At 38.2% G+C, this 17,673-nt stretch overlaps 1 protein-coding gene across 11 annotated transcripts in view; it reads right to left on the bottom strand.

Annotated features, from left to right (window-relative positions):
• The window catches only part of LOC140505674 (uncharacterized), a 71,347-nt gene extending 63,754 nt beyond the window's left edge, over positions 1–7,593 (bottom strand). For 7 of the 11 annotated variants that reach the window (XR_011967604.1, XR_011967605.1, XR_011967606.1 and 4 more), the window contains exons 1-2: positions 7,425–7,593; positions 3,734–5,086 (exon numbers count right to left, since the gene is read on the bottom strand). Coding sequence is in view for 8 of the 11 variants with exons in the window: in XM_072611887.1 (XP_072467988.1) it covers positions 3,734–4,752 (1,019 nt within the window). In the remaining 3 variants the exon portion in view is untranslated. The other 4 variants (XM_072611882.1, XM_072611881.1, XM_072611883.1 and 1 more) reach the window with 4 other exon arrangements.
• Between the last annotated feature and the right edge of the window lie 10,080 nt (positions 7,594–17,673).

The following is a 17,673-nucleotide window of genomic DNA, read 5'->3' on the forward strand; positions in this document are numbered from 1 at the left end:
TTTTCTTAAAATTCTTCCAGTTGCCTCCCCGCCCTTAAAAAATATTAAGAAATCCTATTTTCTCCATGTCCTTGTCTTTTAGCCTTTGTACTCTTCTGAAAGAAATAAGCCTTATCAACAAGGCTTATTCAAATGCCAAGGTATCTAGGTGGCATAGTAGATAGAGTCGGCTTGGAACCAAAAAGATTCATCTTCATGAATTTAAATCTGGCCTCAGCCACTTAATAACTATGTGATCCTGGGGAAGTCACAGCTTCAGTTCCTGTAAATGAGCTAGAGAAGGAAAAGAGTAAACAGTATCTCTGATACCAAGAAAACCCCAAAAAGGATCACAAAGAGTCAGACACAACCAAAATGACTCAACAACAACAATCAAATGACAAGGAGAAAGTATCACTATCTGAAATTCTTTAAGGTCAAAAGAACTTCTAAAGGGAAAACTAAGTCACAGTTCAAGGAAGAACTCTTGATATTTCAGAGAACACAGAATTAGTGTGTTTAGATCTTCTTTAATCTAATTGGGATCAATGCCTTCTTTTCCACTTTTGCTGGTACTGAACAGTTTCTAGTAGTTTCCCACAATTCAGGGAAAGTTGTTAATATTGTTCTATTTGATAAATCAAACACTGCTCCTTAAATTCCATAGCCTGGCTTAATCTTGAAATATACATCTTATAAGATACATAAGACCTTACCTGGGTAACAAGAATTTCAATTAGCAAAGAATTTACTTCTAAGCAGCAATGCCTATGCGTGTGTGTTACACATACATGTAAACCCACATGAAGTTGTAAAAGACTTAAAGCAAATAAATTAAGAGTACTAAGTTTTATTTTCCCACTTGTGTTCAGTTTTAATATATTTTGTTAAGTCATCCCAGATTACCTAAACTCTAACCTTTCCTAACTACAATTACTCAAAGCACTCTACTCAGGTAAACCTAGTCAACAATCTGCTTTAACCAAATTTCCTAGTCCCAACTATTAATTTTTTCTAAAGACCTTCTAGAACATAATTTGCATTTGCTATAACTTTGTTCTTCCTATAAATACTGGTGAAATCAGAATCTCCACAAAACCTTCAGTAATTAATATGTACTCAAATTTAATTTCAGCAATCAACATTTACAACATATTACTACTACTAAAGATATGGAGCAGCTAGGTTGTACAGTGGATAGAGCAATGGGCCTGGAGTCAGGAAGACCTGAGTTCAAATTTGAACTCAGACACTTACTATCTATGTGATCCTGGAGCAAGTCACTTAACCTAGTTTGCCTCAGTTTCCTCAACTCTAAAATGAGAAGGAAATGGCAAACCATTTCACTATCTTTGACAAGAAAAACCCAAATGGGGTCATGAAGAGTCAGTTGCACATGAGCTAAACTACTGAACAACAACACTTAGAATATACAAAATTAAATTAGTAAAACACAAATTCACCCAAAAGTATCAAAATCACCAAGAAGTTCCACCATTTATCTTCATTTGTAGCAAAAGCGATAAAAGTTCAAATCCTGCCTTAGACACTTACTAGCTGTGTGAACCTGGGTAGGTCACTGTGTCTCAGTTTTCTCATTTGCAAAATAGGGATGATAGCATGTACCTCACAGGCTGTGGTGAGGACTGATGTAATATTTGTAAAGAGCTTTGCAAACCTTGAAGCACTATATAAATATCTATTTTTTGTTAACTTTTAACGTAGCTAGGCTGCCAAGTGTTTAGTGAGGAACCTACAAATTCTCAGGTAAGTCCCTTGAACCTCTCTGTGCCTCAGTTTTCTCATCTATAACTATAGATGGGAATGATAATGCTACTTCATAGGGCTGTAGTGAGGATCAAATGAGATTATACTAGTGATTTGCAATTCACTAACAACTTCCTTTTCTCCCCTACTGCTCAACTTATACCTCCCAGGTGCCTTTTGTCACTATCTTCACACCTTCAGCCCTATCAAAAATATAGAAGTAGCTCTTCTCCTTGCCAAGGCAAACCCATCTAACTGCACAAATGATCTCATTCCACCCTCTTTTCTCCAGTAGCATTCTGTCATCTATACTTTCACATGCCTTCAATCTCTCCCTGCCTACCAGCTGCTTTCTTCTGCCCACAACCATGCCCACATCTTCTTCATCCTCAAAAAAACCGTCATTTGATCCCTCCATCCCCCAAAACTATCATTCCACATCTCTCCTTTCTTTTGTGGATAAACCCCTTGTGAAAGCCATCTAAAACAGGTGCCTGCAGTTCCTTTCACGCTCTTTGTAACTCTACAGTCTGGTTTCCAAATATATCATTCAACCAAAACGTCTCATTTCAAAGTTACTTACAATCTCTTCATTACCAAATCTAATGAACTTTTCTCAGTCTTTATCCTTCTTGTCTCTCCAGCCTGTTAACACCCTTGATAACCCTCTTCTCCTTGACAGTTTCTTCTCTACAGGTTTTCAAAACACTTTCTCCTGGTTCTCTTCCTACCTAGCTGACCACTCCTACTCAGTTTCCTTCCTTAGATCTTTGTGCAGGTAAAGATAGGTGTCCTACAAGGATCTGGGCCATGTTCTCTTCTCCCTCATTTGGTGGGATCATTTGGTGATCTCACTGGTTCCCACAGATTCAATTATCATCTCTATGCTGATGATTCTCAGATCTACTTATTCAGCCTTAACACCTCTCTGCTAATCTTCTGTTTCCCATCTCCAACTGCCTATTGGACATCTCCAACTGGAGGACATGAAGTCATCTTAAACTCAACATTTTCAAAACTGAATTATCTTCCTCCCCAAACCCTCCCCTCTTCCTAATTTCCTTATTACTGTCCAGGGCACCACCATTCTCCCAGTCCCTCCAGGTGGCCACAACCCCTCCACAACCCGTCCCTCTTTTTCACTCTATCCAATTTGTTGCTAAGGTCTGTTGATTCTACCTTCCTAACATCCCTCACATCCATCCCCCTGCACCACAGTGCAGACTCAGACCTAGACTACTACAATAGCTTTCTGGTTGGTCTCTGGCCACAAGTCTCACTCCATTCCAGTCCATCCTTTCCTAATCTGTCTTAATTCCTGATCTCCCCAACCGAGAGAATAAGACTTCCCTCTGCTGATTATCTCCAATGTATTCCGTATACAGCTTGTTCATACGTAGTAGTTTGCACACTGTCTCTCCCATTAAACTGAGCTCCTTAAGACTAGTAACTATCTTTTGCCTTTTGCAGAACTTAGCATAGTACCTGGCACATAATTGGAGCTTGATCAATGTTTAATAGAAGACTGATGAGAACACTGGAGAGATAGTCACTTTACATATAAAGAGGTTCAATGAGTTGCCCAAGATTACACAGTTAACAATGACCAACAGCAATGACCAAAATCTAGTTTTTCTGACTCCTAGCCAAGTGTTAAGTATCTTATCTAAAAAGTAAAGGCTAACATATGCTTATTAAGTATTTGCATGCATAAATTTGCTCTAATTAGCATATATATTCTAAGCACTTAGATTCTCCTTAAAGCCTAACTCCCTTTCCCATAACAGTAATGTTTCTCTGTGTACTTGAAAATAATAAATTTGTATTTCCTTAAGATAGTCTATAACTCACCTTCTCCTCAACTAGGATATGTTTTATTATACTTGGAATGTGAGAGTACTTGCTATTGATTACAGTAGTATTTTTATTATCGATTAAGACCATTAAGATGACCAAATAGTCCCAATACCACTAACTATTTACCTACCGAGACAATGTCGTTTTCCCTGAACCAGGCAGACCTCTTAAAAGGATAAGTAGCCTCGTTAGCTTTTCCTGTTGGAACTGCTGGTTTATAAACCTGTTTGTTTTCTCCAACTGGAATAAAGAAGGGTCTTCCCAAGATTCTTCTCTTGTTTCACAGAAACCATTACTTTCTTGTCCATCTTGTTCACTGTGGCCGTTTCTAGGAGCCTGTATGATACTGCTCCTCTCATCACAATCAGAATATCTGTTAATCTGATCAAATGTTGGGCAATTCCAATTTGTGTTGCCACTGTTTACATTACATCCATTGTACATTTCACATAATTTAACATCTTGAGCATGGAAAATATTTGGTGGTGGAGATGGAGAGGGATTAAATCTCTGAAAATTTAAATGATAATTGAACTCAGAAGGAAAAAGGCCATGAGGAACTAAAGAGGGTCCCACTGATTGCCATTCAGGCCTAAAGGAAGGAACGGAGTTGTTAAAAAATGTAGGCTCCACTTGTCCATTAACTGAATATTCAGTGTTCCAACCAACTGGCTCATTACTAAAATATTGCTCATCACCAGGGGGTGAATATATAGTACTAAACCAACTATCTTTCTTTTCTTCATCAGATTTTAAATTGTCATTGTAATGGCCTTGATAATAGAAGCTAAATTGTTCCTGAGGGGGTTTAAATTCCTGACAATTGCCTTCCAAATCTTCTTTTTCACTCTCAAGCTCCTGAATTTCTTTGTAAAACTGAGATAACTCATTGTCTATATCCAGTTTATTAGAAGGGTTCTGTTTGTTTTCCAGTCCACCAGTGACTTTTTTTGAGTGATATTTTCTTTTATCTCGTTTATTTTCCTCAGGACTTTTGTAAATAGGTCCTATGAATGCTTTGCTTGTGCTATATTCCACTTCCTCTGCACTAACTGGGATAGCTACCTTGTGATCACTTTCCATTCTAATTTCTTTAATATTTCCAGAGACATAAGTACAGTTATTTCTAGATACTTCACTGATGTTCATGGAAATTACTGCAGGATTTGCATGCCGTAAGCTTTCTGAAGGAAATGATTCAATAATATCCGGCCTATTATAAGAGATTACATCCCCCAAAGGTTTCAACAAAACTGTAGTTTCAGTCTTGCTCTCCTGAGTTTTTCCATTTTCCTTGTCATCAAAGATGGATAAAGGTATTCAGTTGTTCTCTGTTTTCTCTTAGGATGTGTGAAAATAGTCACCACCATCATGGCTATATATGCCTCTTCTGTTGATTTCAGTTTTTTATTGCATGTTTCACTTGTTAGGTTTTTTTTTAACCATGTCCCAAAGAATTAGCTTAATTTTCACAATAAGGCATCTGGAGGAAAAAATTCATACAATTAACAGCTATGTTATTTAGTGCAGAATTAATTTTTTTTTTTTTAGAAAAATCTAAACTCTGAAGTTTTAGTACGAAAAATCTAAAAAATTAAAGATAAAGATAGCAAATATCTATATTTAAATATATATTTAAACATAACTTTCATTTTAGTTTTTTAAATAAGATTCATTAGAGATAGACGAATAACCTTTAAGCAGAAAATTATTTATGTGATAAGATCCCCTTTTTTTTTTGTTTCTCTCACCCCTAAAATTGATAGTCAATTTCAGACCTGAAGCATAGTTCACTATTTTTTCAAAGGAGAGCATAAGCAAAATTTGAAATGTGTACCAACAATGAAGGTGTTTATGATGTAGACGCTTGTCTACAAGAACTGGAATGATATCACCGATTTGTCTTTATTGCCAAAGATGTTTGAGGTAACTCTGATAACCTCTTTTCCACTTAAAAACCATATCATGCATCATCTTATAGGTGAAATGATAGTAGATTCATAAGTTCTAATCAACCACTGACCCTTTCCAGTTGCTAATCATTAGAATAATTTTAATACAAATATTTAAAGAACTTATCTACTAAGTACTAAAAAATGCCAATTCACAAATCAATACATCATTTTAATACAAAACATAAAGTTGGGGTTGTTTTGGGTTTTTTTTTGGTAGCACAGGAAATAACACAAATACAGTGTATTGTTACAAAAAACATGGCACTTCCCATGTTCAAAATCCTAAAAGGATCTATGGATATTTTGCTTAGTTTACTTTTGGCTAAGAAAATGGCACAGACACATAACCTGATTTATTTTTAGTTACTCATATTTGATAGCTGTATATACTTTATGAAAAAAAAGATCATTCTAGGACCCTCTCCCTTTCTAATTCACACTGTCCCTTCTCGTACTTAAATTTCATAGAATCTCAGGGTTTCTCAACAGGGGCTAGAGACTCTTCTAGTTCAACCATACCTAAAGAACTGCTTCAACAACCTATCAACTAGCAGGTCAGAGAGCCTTTGACTGAGTACCTCCCCAAAGAAAGGAAAAAGTCCACTCTCTGTGGAAGCAGCCTTCTGCACGTTCAGACAGCTCTAACTGAACTTCGCTTCTTTGCAATTTCCACCCATTCCCCTAGTTCTGCTCTTTGGCGGAACAAAGAACAAGTCTACCTCCTTCCGTGTGGCTGACTTTCCAATACTGCTTCTCCACTAAGTCTTCTCTTTCCAGTCCAAGCAGACTCGGTTCTTTCAACTCATCTTCCTACAGCATGTACTTCCCATTTATAGACCAAGGGGCTCTGAGAACTCTCACCCAGACACACCATCTCTCACCTCACTTCGCACTCTTCCACATCTCGAAAGCCCACCGTGCCCCCAAATCACAGGAAGAATCATGAAATACAGACAGCTGAGCAGACCCCTCGGGGAGTCCTGTTCCCTTCAGTAAGTTAAGGCATCTCTATTTTATAGCTGAAGTCTCTGAATTTGGCTCCTCTTGGACAGTGGATGGGGTTCGGGAAGGCCCTTTCCTCTTCTTCCTGTCACACTCCGAGGGTTCATCAGAACGAACTCTCCAAGAAGCTGGGTTCAGTTTCTCCCATCATACGTGACTTCTCTCTACTCCAGGATCTCCTGAAGTTCCTCTCCCTTCACAACCTCCCTCCAGTCTCCCATTACTTACTTGTTTCAATTCTACCAACCATCCTGCAATCTCCCGGAGGGAAATCAAAGTTTTAATCACTTTTGTGTCCTACCTAGGGCCTCATACCTTCCTCACCGAGTGAAACCAGCCCCTCAAAGAACCGACTGTCTCTCCGTCAGACATACTTGAAGCACTCACAGACACAACAGACGGAGGGCCACAAACACGAATACAGAGCCCCCGCACACAATGGATTGGAGGAGGGCAAAGGCCGAGACCGGGCAAGCCCGGCTATCTAGAACGCCACCTTCCCGGGAGCTCCATTCCCTGAATTTTTGCCAGCCCGGGCACTCACCTCCTTACCGAGAACTCTACAATAAACACCGGAAAGCGGAGGTGGGGGTGGGGAACGGGAACGCCGGGCTCACAGACAGGAAGCGAGGATACGTCATTTCCGGGTCCTCTCTCGGAGTCCCGGAGGTCTCCACCGGCCAATGATTCCCAGGCGCCCTCCTCAAAGTCCTTGGACGTCCCGGCCAGAATACAAGCCATAGGAGGCCCGTGGCGGGAGGCAAAGGGAGGAAAAAGGCCCAAACGCCAGGCGCATGTGGCTGACCACAAGGCGCTTGGTTACCATGCTCTCAAGGTAGAACCCCCTCGTAGTTAGAAACCGACCTGTGAGAAAGGAGAAAAGCAAGCCCGGGAGGTCCCGGCTCTCAGGCCTGGGGGCCGCGGGTGAACCCCTGGGCCTCCGTCCACAGCCGGCAGCGCCCCCGTTCTCTTGCAAGATGGCGACTGCTCTTTCCACATCCGGGCAGCGGCCCCCGGTGCGCTAGGCAGATAGGAATTGGAGTCTGGAGCATCGGACCTCCCCTGTCAATCTTGTCGTCCTGGGACTACATCTCCCAGAATACTTTGCGAAACAGTGTTGGTGGTCATTTTTTTAAGGGTCGGGAGGAACTTCCCGGAATTGGACCTGGGAAGTGCTATAAAGGGAGCTCTTTTTGGCTTAAATCGCGGAGGTTTGTTTGTTGTTAAAGGGAGAGAGAACACGTGGAGTGTCTCTAAAAGGACTCAGGAATTGATGATTTCGATGCATTCCCATAGCGATGACTGCCCAAACCCCAGATAAAACCTGGAAGTTCCCAAATACCAACCTGTTTGGAGCTTTATAGGTTGTATGTATTTTGTGTGTGTGTTTTAAACGAACATTTTTTAAATGCCCTTTAAAAAAGCTACTGTCATTTCTGCCATTTCCTCAATAAGCGCCTCCTTTATTCCAGACCCTATGCCCTTGTGCTCGGTGCTGAAGATACAAAATCAAGATAAAATAGTCCCAGGATTCAAAGAGCTTGTTTTGATATAAGCAGGTTTATTTATATCGTGCTTTGAGGCTTGCAAAGAGCTTCGCATAGGTTATCTCACTGTATTCTCACAACAACACTAGTATACCCATATTACAGATGAGGAAACTGAAACTGACAGCGGTTCCGTCAATAAGCACCTGCTTGCCCAGTTAGCTGGCCAGTGGCGGAATCAGGGTTCGAGCCCAGGTCTTGCTCAGAACAGGTCCAGCACTATCCATTCCAGAGGTGTCCAGCCTGAGGCCATGGTAGCCAGAGTCCCGCCAAACAAGATTCTAACATAACACAGAACACAATAGAATTTGACACGATAATCCCATTTGGGATTTTCTTGGCAGAGATACATCAGCAGTTCGATATTTCCTTCTCTGCTTAATTTTACAGATGAGGAATTGGGGCAAACAGATTCGAGTAACTTGCACCGGGTCCCACACCTATTAAGTGTCTGAGACCAGATTTGAACTCGCTAAGATGAATCTTCCTGATTCTAAGCACAGTGCTCCGTCCAGAGTACCACCTAGCTGCCACAATAGAATATAGATCATGTTAATATATGGTTTTCTGTATCAGTATGCAGCCTAGAGGGATCTTGCCTTGGGTGTAGTCGTTTCTATTGGAGTTTAGCACTATTGCACTACACCACCTAGTTTACATTATTTGGGCAGAAGAAATAATGTATACACATATAAGTGGATACAAAGTACATACAAAGTTGTTTGGGGCTACAGAATAGGACAGAAGTCTAACAGGAAGGGCAGTTTGTTAATTAATAATAGAACAGAGTATAGGAATGTCCATCAATTGGAGAATGGTTGAACAAGTTGTCCTATATGATTGTGATGGAATATAATTGTGATGGTTTCAGAAAAACCTGGGAAGATGTATAGGAATAGATAAAAAGTGAAGTGAGCTTAGCCACAAAGGAGAGCATTGTACATGGAAATGGCAATATTTTTAAGGATGAGCAGCAGTGAAAGACTTAATTACTCTGATCTAGACAATGAAGCAAGACAATCTGAAAAGATCCGTGAAAAATGCTATCCACCTCTAGAGAGAGAACTGATGAACACTGAATGCAGATTGAAGCATACTTTTCTTTATTTCTCCGATTTTATTTTTTTATCTGCATTTTTCTTTTTTTGCAGTGTAGCTAATGTGGAAATATGTTTTGGGTGACTTCATAGGTATAATTGATATCAGATTGATTGCCTTCTCAAGAAAGGGGGGAAGGTGGGAGGGAGAAAGAATTTAGAACTCAAATTTTTTTTGAGTAAGATTTTTTTACATATGATTGGGAAATATTTAACAAAATAAAAAATATTAAAAATAATAGAACAGGGTAAGCCAGAGGACACAACAAAAGGTAGAGAAAGAACACCTGAGAGATGGGCTGATATTGCATATAAAGGAGCTTGTCATGATGATCAGAGAAGGGAATATCTGTGTCAGCAGCCTACAATTCAGGATTGCAGGGATTCGGAATAGAATCAGAGGAAGTAAATTGTCATGACCAATACAGATAAACAGGATAGCTTTGAAAGTTTCATGTTCAATTTATTATAAAAGGAAAATTCAAGGTCTATGTAAAAAAATTCATAATTTCATGTAAAATCCTTTTTTAAAAATGTTCTGCTTTGTAAATGAAGATGCTCATTTTATTTCATTAAGTTCAGAAATTACATATATATGCATATGTATGTATCTATGTACATATATATAGAGAGAGAGACTGACAGACTCTTATAGCTTTTCACAGTAGCGAAAGTAACAATCCCTGATATCCATTACCAACCATGATTTTGTATGCCTTCCATTGTAACTAAGAAACGTAGTTAAAGAAATCCAAGAGGCCCAGGACCATGTGGAATGAAATATACTGATGGTCTGCCTTTATGCATCCACCATTCCCCAGAAAAGAGAGACTCATCCCAAGTGCTAAGCTTTCTGATTAAAATTACATGGTATTCAGCTTCCTTTCAGTGTAATAACAGAGTTCTTTTTGATTCACAAAGGTAATTCACTAAGCATTCCACAGATATTTAATAAAATCCTACAAGGTGGAACATGCTAAGCATTAAGAGGGAATGCACTTAAAAACCTTCAAGGAATTTTTAATTTGTAATTATATGTACTACCATTCTGTTCATTTGAGTCTCTCACGAAGTTTGCTTTAAAGCTTTTTTTCCCACTCTATTACCTGTGGTTTTATGAGGAAATCCCTCTTATAGTCTTCCAACATCCTTCTCTGTAAAACTTGATAAAATAATTTTAATTTTGGGTGCATGCTGACTAAAGTGTTTTCAAATTCTTTTGGTCAACTCCTTAAGATAATTTAGTTACATCAGTTAAACCATAAATTGTCTTAATATGCATCCATGTCCTTTTTTTCCAATCCAGTTCCAATTTTGGGGTGTCAGTATCTTTAGGTCAGATTGGAGTGGTTTTTTTTTTTTAATTTAGCTTTTTTTCTAAATTCTCAGTCATTGTTTTCCTTCCCACTTCTCTCCTTTACTCCCCTCCCCCAAAGAAAAACAGAAACAAATCTTATAACAAATAAACATAGTCAAGCAAAACAAATTCCCGTATTGACCAGTACAAACTTATATGCCTCATTCTGTATATTTATTTAGTCAATCACTTCTGTGTCAGGAAGTGAATAAGATTCTTCGTCATCAGCCCTTGGAATCAAGATTGATCATTGTTCAACTCAGAGTTCTTAAGTTTTTCAAAATTGTTCATTTTTATAAAGTTGATATAATAGCATAAATTATTCTCCCCATACTGCTCACTTTACTCTTCATCAGTTCACACGTCTTCCTAAGTTTTATTTCTTATAATGTAAAAGTATTCCATTACATTCATATACCATAATTTGTTCCAATATTCTCCAATTATTGACCACCCCCTTACTTTCCAATTCTTTGCCACTACACAAAAGCAGTTATAAATATTTTTAGACACGTAGGGCCTTTTTTTCTTTCTCTGATCCCCTCAGTGGTATTTGCCTAGAAGTGGTATATAACTGAATCAAAGAATTTGCACAGTTGAATAACTTTTAAAGCATAGTTCCACACTACTTTCCAGAATGGCCAGATCGATTTACAACTCCATCAACAAGCACACTAATGTGCCTTGTTTCCCTATAGCCATTCCAACATTTGTTATTTTCCTTTTTGGTCAGCTTTGCCAATCATGTATATAAGGCAGAATCTCAAAGTAGCTTCAAATTTCATTTCTCTATTAATCATTTGAAATTTTTAAAATAGCATTAATTAGCTTGGGTTTCTTCCCTTGAGAATTACTTATTCATATCCTTAAATTTATTGGAGAATGTTTCTTATAAATTTGAATCCATTCAATATGTTTGTATGTATGTAGTAATGTGTATATTTATAAAACATGATATGTATATTAAGCATCAGACTTTTATCAGGAAGACTTTTGGCAAAGTTTTTTCCCTTTAGTTAATAATTTCCTTTCTAATCTTAGTGCACTGGATTTGTGTGTGCACAACTTTTAAAATTTTATATTATCAAAATTGTCCATTTTATCTTCTGTGGTCTTTTCTGTATCATGTTTGGTCAATTGCCATAGATTAGAAAGGTAATTTCTTCCTTATTCTTCTAATTTAGCAGTTCTTAAAGTATAGTTAGAAGACCCTTGGGGATCTTTGAGGCCCTGTCAGAGGGTCAAGTCAAAACTTTTCACAATAATGTTATGGGCTATTAAAATACTCTTCTCTTTTCCAATGGCATATCTGTGTGAAACCAGATTTTCTTCATATATTTTAACCAAAACAACATATTATAATGTATTGCAAGTAGATATTGGAATCCAGCTGTCTTCAGTTAAGCCAGACATAAAAGAGATTTGCAAAAGTATGGAGAACAATGCCATTCTTCTCACTGATTTTTTTATGTATGGCAAATATTGTTATTTTTATTTTAAAAATATAGTATCATTTCATATGTAATGGGTTATTTTAAATAAATTCATAAATATTTTTAAAATATATCTTTTAATTCTGAATATGGAAAATTATCAATAGCAATAGCCCATAAAAACTAGTGCTCTTTGGGGTCTTCAGTAATTTTTAAGAGCATAAAGGGGTCCTGAGGCTGTAATGACAATGCCACATCCATAGCAGTCACTATAAATATGCATGCTCATTTCCAGGGTAAATTCATAAAATATAATAAACTCTCTTCCTCAAAAGCAAAATCAAAATATTTATTTGGGACGTCATTAGAATACCAGGAGGTAAGATTTAACAGGGTACTTATCACTAATTCAGGGAGCCACAACATCGTAAACCTTCTTTCTTTCAGGCCTCCCCTAGACAAATTCCTCTTTCTGCCCACTCACAGCTTGCTTTTCTCTCTCTGCTCCTTGGGCAAGCTCTTCCCAGTCTGACTCAGGCTCCATGTAACCGTAGGCTCCATGTGTTAGGTTTGTTAATGGGTGGGGAAGATCTTTCTATTCTATTAACTGTACAGAGGCCAAAAAATTTGAGAGCTGCTGCTCTAATTTGTTTATAATATAACCTTTCATGGCTGTATCATCTTTCTATTTAGAAATTATCTTGCCATAAGGTATAAGGTGTTTGTTTGTATCAACCTGATTTCTGCCAATCTTCTGTTCAGTATTCCCAGCAGTGTTTGTTGGATAATGTCTTCACCCTAGCAACTGGGGGTCTTTGGGTTTATTGAAATAGGTTTACTTTTGTATGATGTGTATCTAATTTGCTACTATGGTCAAATTCTCTGTTTATTTAACTAGTACCAAATTATTTTGATGATTTCTACTTAATGATATAGATTAAAATCCACTGCTAGACCCCTTTCCTTCTCACTTTTTTTTCATCATTTTCCTTGAATTTTTTACTTTTTCTTCCTCCATATGAATTTTGTTATTTTTTCTAGCTCTATGAAGTTACCCACCCATGAGAAATTAATGTTTCTCCAATTATTTATATCTATATTTCCTGAAGTTCTGTAGTTGTATTGTATCTGTGTGTTTCTTGGTAGTTAGAATACTAAGTCTTTTGTATATTTTGTACTTATTTTACGTGAGACTTCTCTTTCTATCACTTTCTGCTGGGTTTTGGTGGCCATCCTGTTATACCCTTATCATACCCTTAATTTTTATATAGATAGATATGTGGGAAATAAGAAAGTTCTGTTGTCCACATTCCTAGGTGATAAGGGTTGTGACCTATCATGGACAAGTTAGAGGTCAGAAACTAAGGCACAGGCCCACGTTGCTGTGTGAGGAAGGTTCTATCAGAGAGGAGAACATGGAGTCATATGGCCAGGGGACAGTGTGGTGGGAGATAAAAAAGTTCAGAAAACAACATAATAAGCAACATCTTCCTGCACATGTTGTAGTCTTCCTGTAATCTTACTGGGGGAGGCTACCCATCCATTCAGGGGGAATGGATGTAAAGATTAATAAAGGCTTTCCTGATTTCACAACAGGTATTGTTCTTTATTTAAGGTGAGCATGTTTCTCACTGTTGGGGGCTTGTTAGACAGGCTCTCTTCTAATAATTCTTGGGGGCTTGTAGCAGGATCTTTAGCATCAGAAAGGTTAGGATAGAATCTTGCTTGTGGAGAATGGGAGCACGCCCATTGATTTTTCAGTGGCCTCAACACCCACAGGCCCAGTTCCCCAGTTCTGACTGCTAACTTTGTTTGGAATTGTTGTGAACTCAGGAACACAGCTAAAATAATGGATTGAACAGCCAGAGGCAGAATAAGTCAGGGACCTGAACAACAGCAGGATAATCAGTGGCTAGGTACTGCCTTGTGTACCTTGGGATCTTAGGCATGACCAGCCCTTCGAGCCTTCCGGAGCATAAGTCCTAAGAGGGGAGTGAGTGCTCAGTACCAGGGAGGGGATGAGTAATCCTCTGGGTACTCTTTCGGAAGGCCATATGAAAGAATGCTGGCTATATTCCTTCCTCTGTCTGTAATCAGGGAGGGAAGGAGAGGAGAAGATGAAGAGATAGCAGAATTCCAAGGGAAAGTCCTCTGTCTGACTGCATGGCTGCATAACACTTCACAAACACACAAACACAGAACAGATAGAGCAATACAGATACTCTCTTTTTAGGAAATAAACTAATTTTAGATTAGACCAGTCAAAATTCAATTATTCATGTCAATTTACTGACTGATTCCAAGCCAATTTCAAAGAAATCCTTCCCAGAATCTAGATTCTCCCTCCCCCCTCTTTCTCTCTGCTCTCTCTCTGTCCAGAGCAGACAGAGGAAGAATTTTGGTTGTGTTAGAAATTGTGCTACATGCAAGGGATTCAAAGAAAGGGAAAAAACCAGTCCTTGTCCTCATGGAGCATACATTTTAATGGACAGACATAGTATAAATAACTAGGGATAGTAGCAGGTGTCAGATGAAACAAAATATTCACAATCCAAGTGGTGGTATTGAGGAGTTAATGAGAGACAGGAAATAGAGGATTGTATAGAATTTTTCAAGGAGTTTTGTCTGAGAAGGGAGAGGGGAAATAAGATGAAAATTCAAGAAGTGTTAAGGTCTATTGAAGGTTTTTTTTTTAAGGATGCAGAGACTTAGGAAAAGCCATCAGGGGGAAGTGGACTATGTCCACTGCTCCTCTGTTCCAGGAGTTGGGGGGAAGTGGTGAATGGTGTTCCAAGGATAAAACTTTTGTCCTCTAAATGTAGCTTAAGATCTCTTTATTTCTTTTACTTACTAAATTTGCATTTATTCCTATTAAATGTCATCTTATTAGATCCAGTCCATCAATTTAGTCTATTAAGATCCTTTTGGAACTTGACTATGTTAGCTAGCTCATCTAGCTTCATGCTGTGTGTAAATATAATAAGCATGGTATCTATACCTTTTTGAAAAAAAAAGTTTTATTGATACCCTTTCTTTTCTCTCTCATTTTTAATGACTCTTTCCTCCTTTTTCCTCTTCCCAATAAAAATCTCCTTTGTAGTAAAAGGCTACAGTTAAGCCAAATAAATCAGCACACTGACCAGGTCTGATAATCAATCTACAGGCAATTTTTTAAGTGCTTACTCTGTGCTAGGTAGGCACTTTGCTAAACGCTGGGACAATGTATGTTTCATTCAGAGTCTAAATTCCACTACCTCTTTGCTGAGAAGAAGGAAACATTCTCCCCCCCAGTCATCTAATTTCAAAATTGTTTTCCTTTACATTATGATAGTTATTGTATAAATTGTTCCCCTGATTCTGCGTATTTTACTCTGCATCAACTCATACAAGTTTTTCTAGATCCCTCCAAATTAATCTTCATCATTTCTGCACAATAATATTCCATTACATTTATTTACTGCAGTTTTTCCTCCAGCCCTAATATGACCAATAGGTATTCATTTTTTTTCCAGTCCTTTGCTACTACAAAGAAGTCCTACTATAAATATTTTTTGCATACATGGGAACTTCTCCTCTGTCTTTGACTGTCTTACTGAATCCTACTTCCAGATTCCATGGGAGAAGATTATGGAAGAAGGAATGGGAGAGGAGAGAGAAGGACTTGAACCAAATAAGAAAAAGAAGACAATGGTGTAGGTGAATTGGACAGGTCTGATAATGAAGTAGATCAGAGGTTGAATTTGGGATGAAAATTTGGAGGAAACTGAGGAAATTTAAGCACAATCTTCAAGACATATCTGGTCCAGATTCTACCTCTGAGTTACAAGAGAAGTAGGATCAAGGACAATTTAGGAAGTTATAAAAGGATTAATGAAGATCAAGGAGGCTTAGAGTAAAACCTAAAGAGGTAGATTAAAGTATAAGGAGAGGTAGATGACAAGAGAAAGGTAAGTAAGAAAAGATTTGGGGGCAATCAGGGCAGAAGTTCTTAAACTCCTACCCCTTTTTTGTAATAGACTCTTTGGCAGTCTGGTGAAGGCCATGGACCCTGTTTTTCATCATCTTGACAAGAATCAGTTCTCTCTTCCACCTTATGTCCTTTTTCACATGTCCCTCTCCTCCCCTTTGTTTAAGCCTTGCTTCTGTTTCCTTTAGGAAACTTTCAGTGTCTCTAACAACCTGGAGTATGGAGAAGTGTTCTTTGAGTCCTTTCAACTTTTTCTCCAGGAGATATATAGGCCTACACTAGGAGCATAAATAACAGTCACTTGGCTCAGTCAGAAATACAAACATCTCACAAGTTAATGCACAATTTCCTCCACCCTTCATGATGGTTGAGATTTTCAACTTTGTTTCTTGAAATTACTTCTGAGTGTTCGCATCTACCTCTGAAAGATCCAGTTAAAACATTTTACAGGCAATTATTACTTCTTAATAATCTGACAACTCCATTTCAATTCCTTTCCCTTATCTCAAGACTACAGCCACAGTCAAACCTAGCATTCGCCAAATTGTCCCACCAACTGATTCATTCTGTCATTTTGGTTAACTCTCTGATTAAGAGATTCTTAACTTGAAATCCGTATACTTCTTGTTTTTTAAAACTATTTTCATAATTATATTTCAATAGAATTGGTTTCCTTTGTAATTCTTTGTATTTTATTTTATACATTTAAAAACATTATTCTGAAAAGGGATGATCAACTTCACTAGGCTGCCAAAGGAATCTACCAAAAATGTTAAGAACTCCTGATTTCAATTATCTTCAGAGTCAATTAAGTGACTTCAGTTGAACACAGGGGGACAAAAAATAAATTCTTGGTTGTTTCTTTGGTGACCTCCTTCCAGGTAGACATTCTACCCATTAATGACTCATTTTTTTAGTCTGATTTTTTGATCAGTTCCCTATATGTCAAAGTGTTCTATTATCTAGCTAGCAATTCTCCAACTTTTCTACAAGAATAGCATGAAAAATTTTGTCAAATATCATCTGTCAGATTTGCCAAGTATTAGAAGACCTGGGTTCATATCCTGGCCCTGCCACTTACACGACCTTGGAGTCTCTCAGAACTTTATTTATAAAATGTTTTCTCATCTGTAAAATAAGGTTGAATTAGATAATTTCTGTCCATTCTAACTCTTAAGTCCTATGATTTAGATGGACTCCCACTCTGAGAAATACTCCACTGAATTATTGAAGAGAAGACTGATGTGGAACCCAGAATTTCATCCACTGAACATGGGATATCAGCAAAATTAACCCGATAAAATTTTGACTTAAGTACTATCAGTACTCAATACTAAGGGGAAATGCTGGGGATGGAAGCTCAATTCCATGTGGACAGTCTCGGGAGGGTAAAGGTGGGAACTTCTAAATCTTAGAGTTCTCATGAGGCCCCCCAGAAAACAGCAGGGAATCGAGGAGTGAGACCGAGCAATCTCGTGTATTTCCGCCTCTTCCCGTGAGAAATGTGATGGGAGGAGCATCCCCCTCGAGATTGTCCCGGATCTGGGCACACCTATTGTTATCTAACAGGCATGATATTCAGGTGCAAACTATGCGGCTGGAGAGCTTAATTAGGATCAGGAAAGCCTGAAAGCGCTCTTAGCTCAGGAGGGGCCCTGACAGACAGAAGGCCTCTCCTCCCTTTCCCTCTCTTCGCTCTCCCCTCCCCCTCT

Source organism: Notamacropus eugenii, chromosome 5 (assembly GCF_028372415.1).
Source record: "Notamacropus eugenii isolate mMacEug1 chromosome 5, mMacEug1.pri_v2, whole genome shotgun sequence".
Lineage (NCBI taxonomy): Eukaryota > Metazoa > Chordata > Mammalia > Diprotodontia > Macropodidae > Notamacropus > Notamacropus eugenii.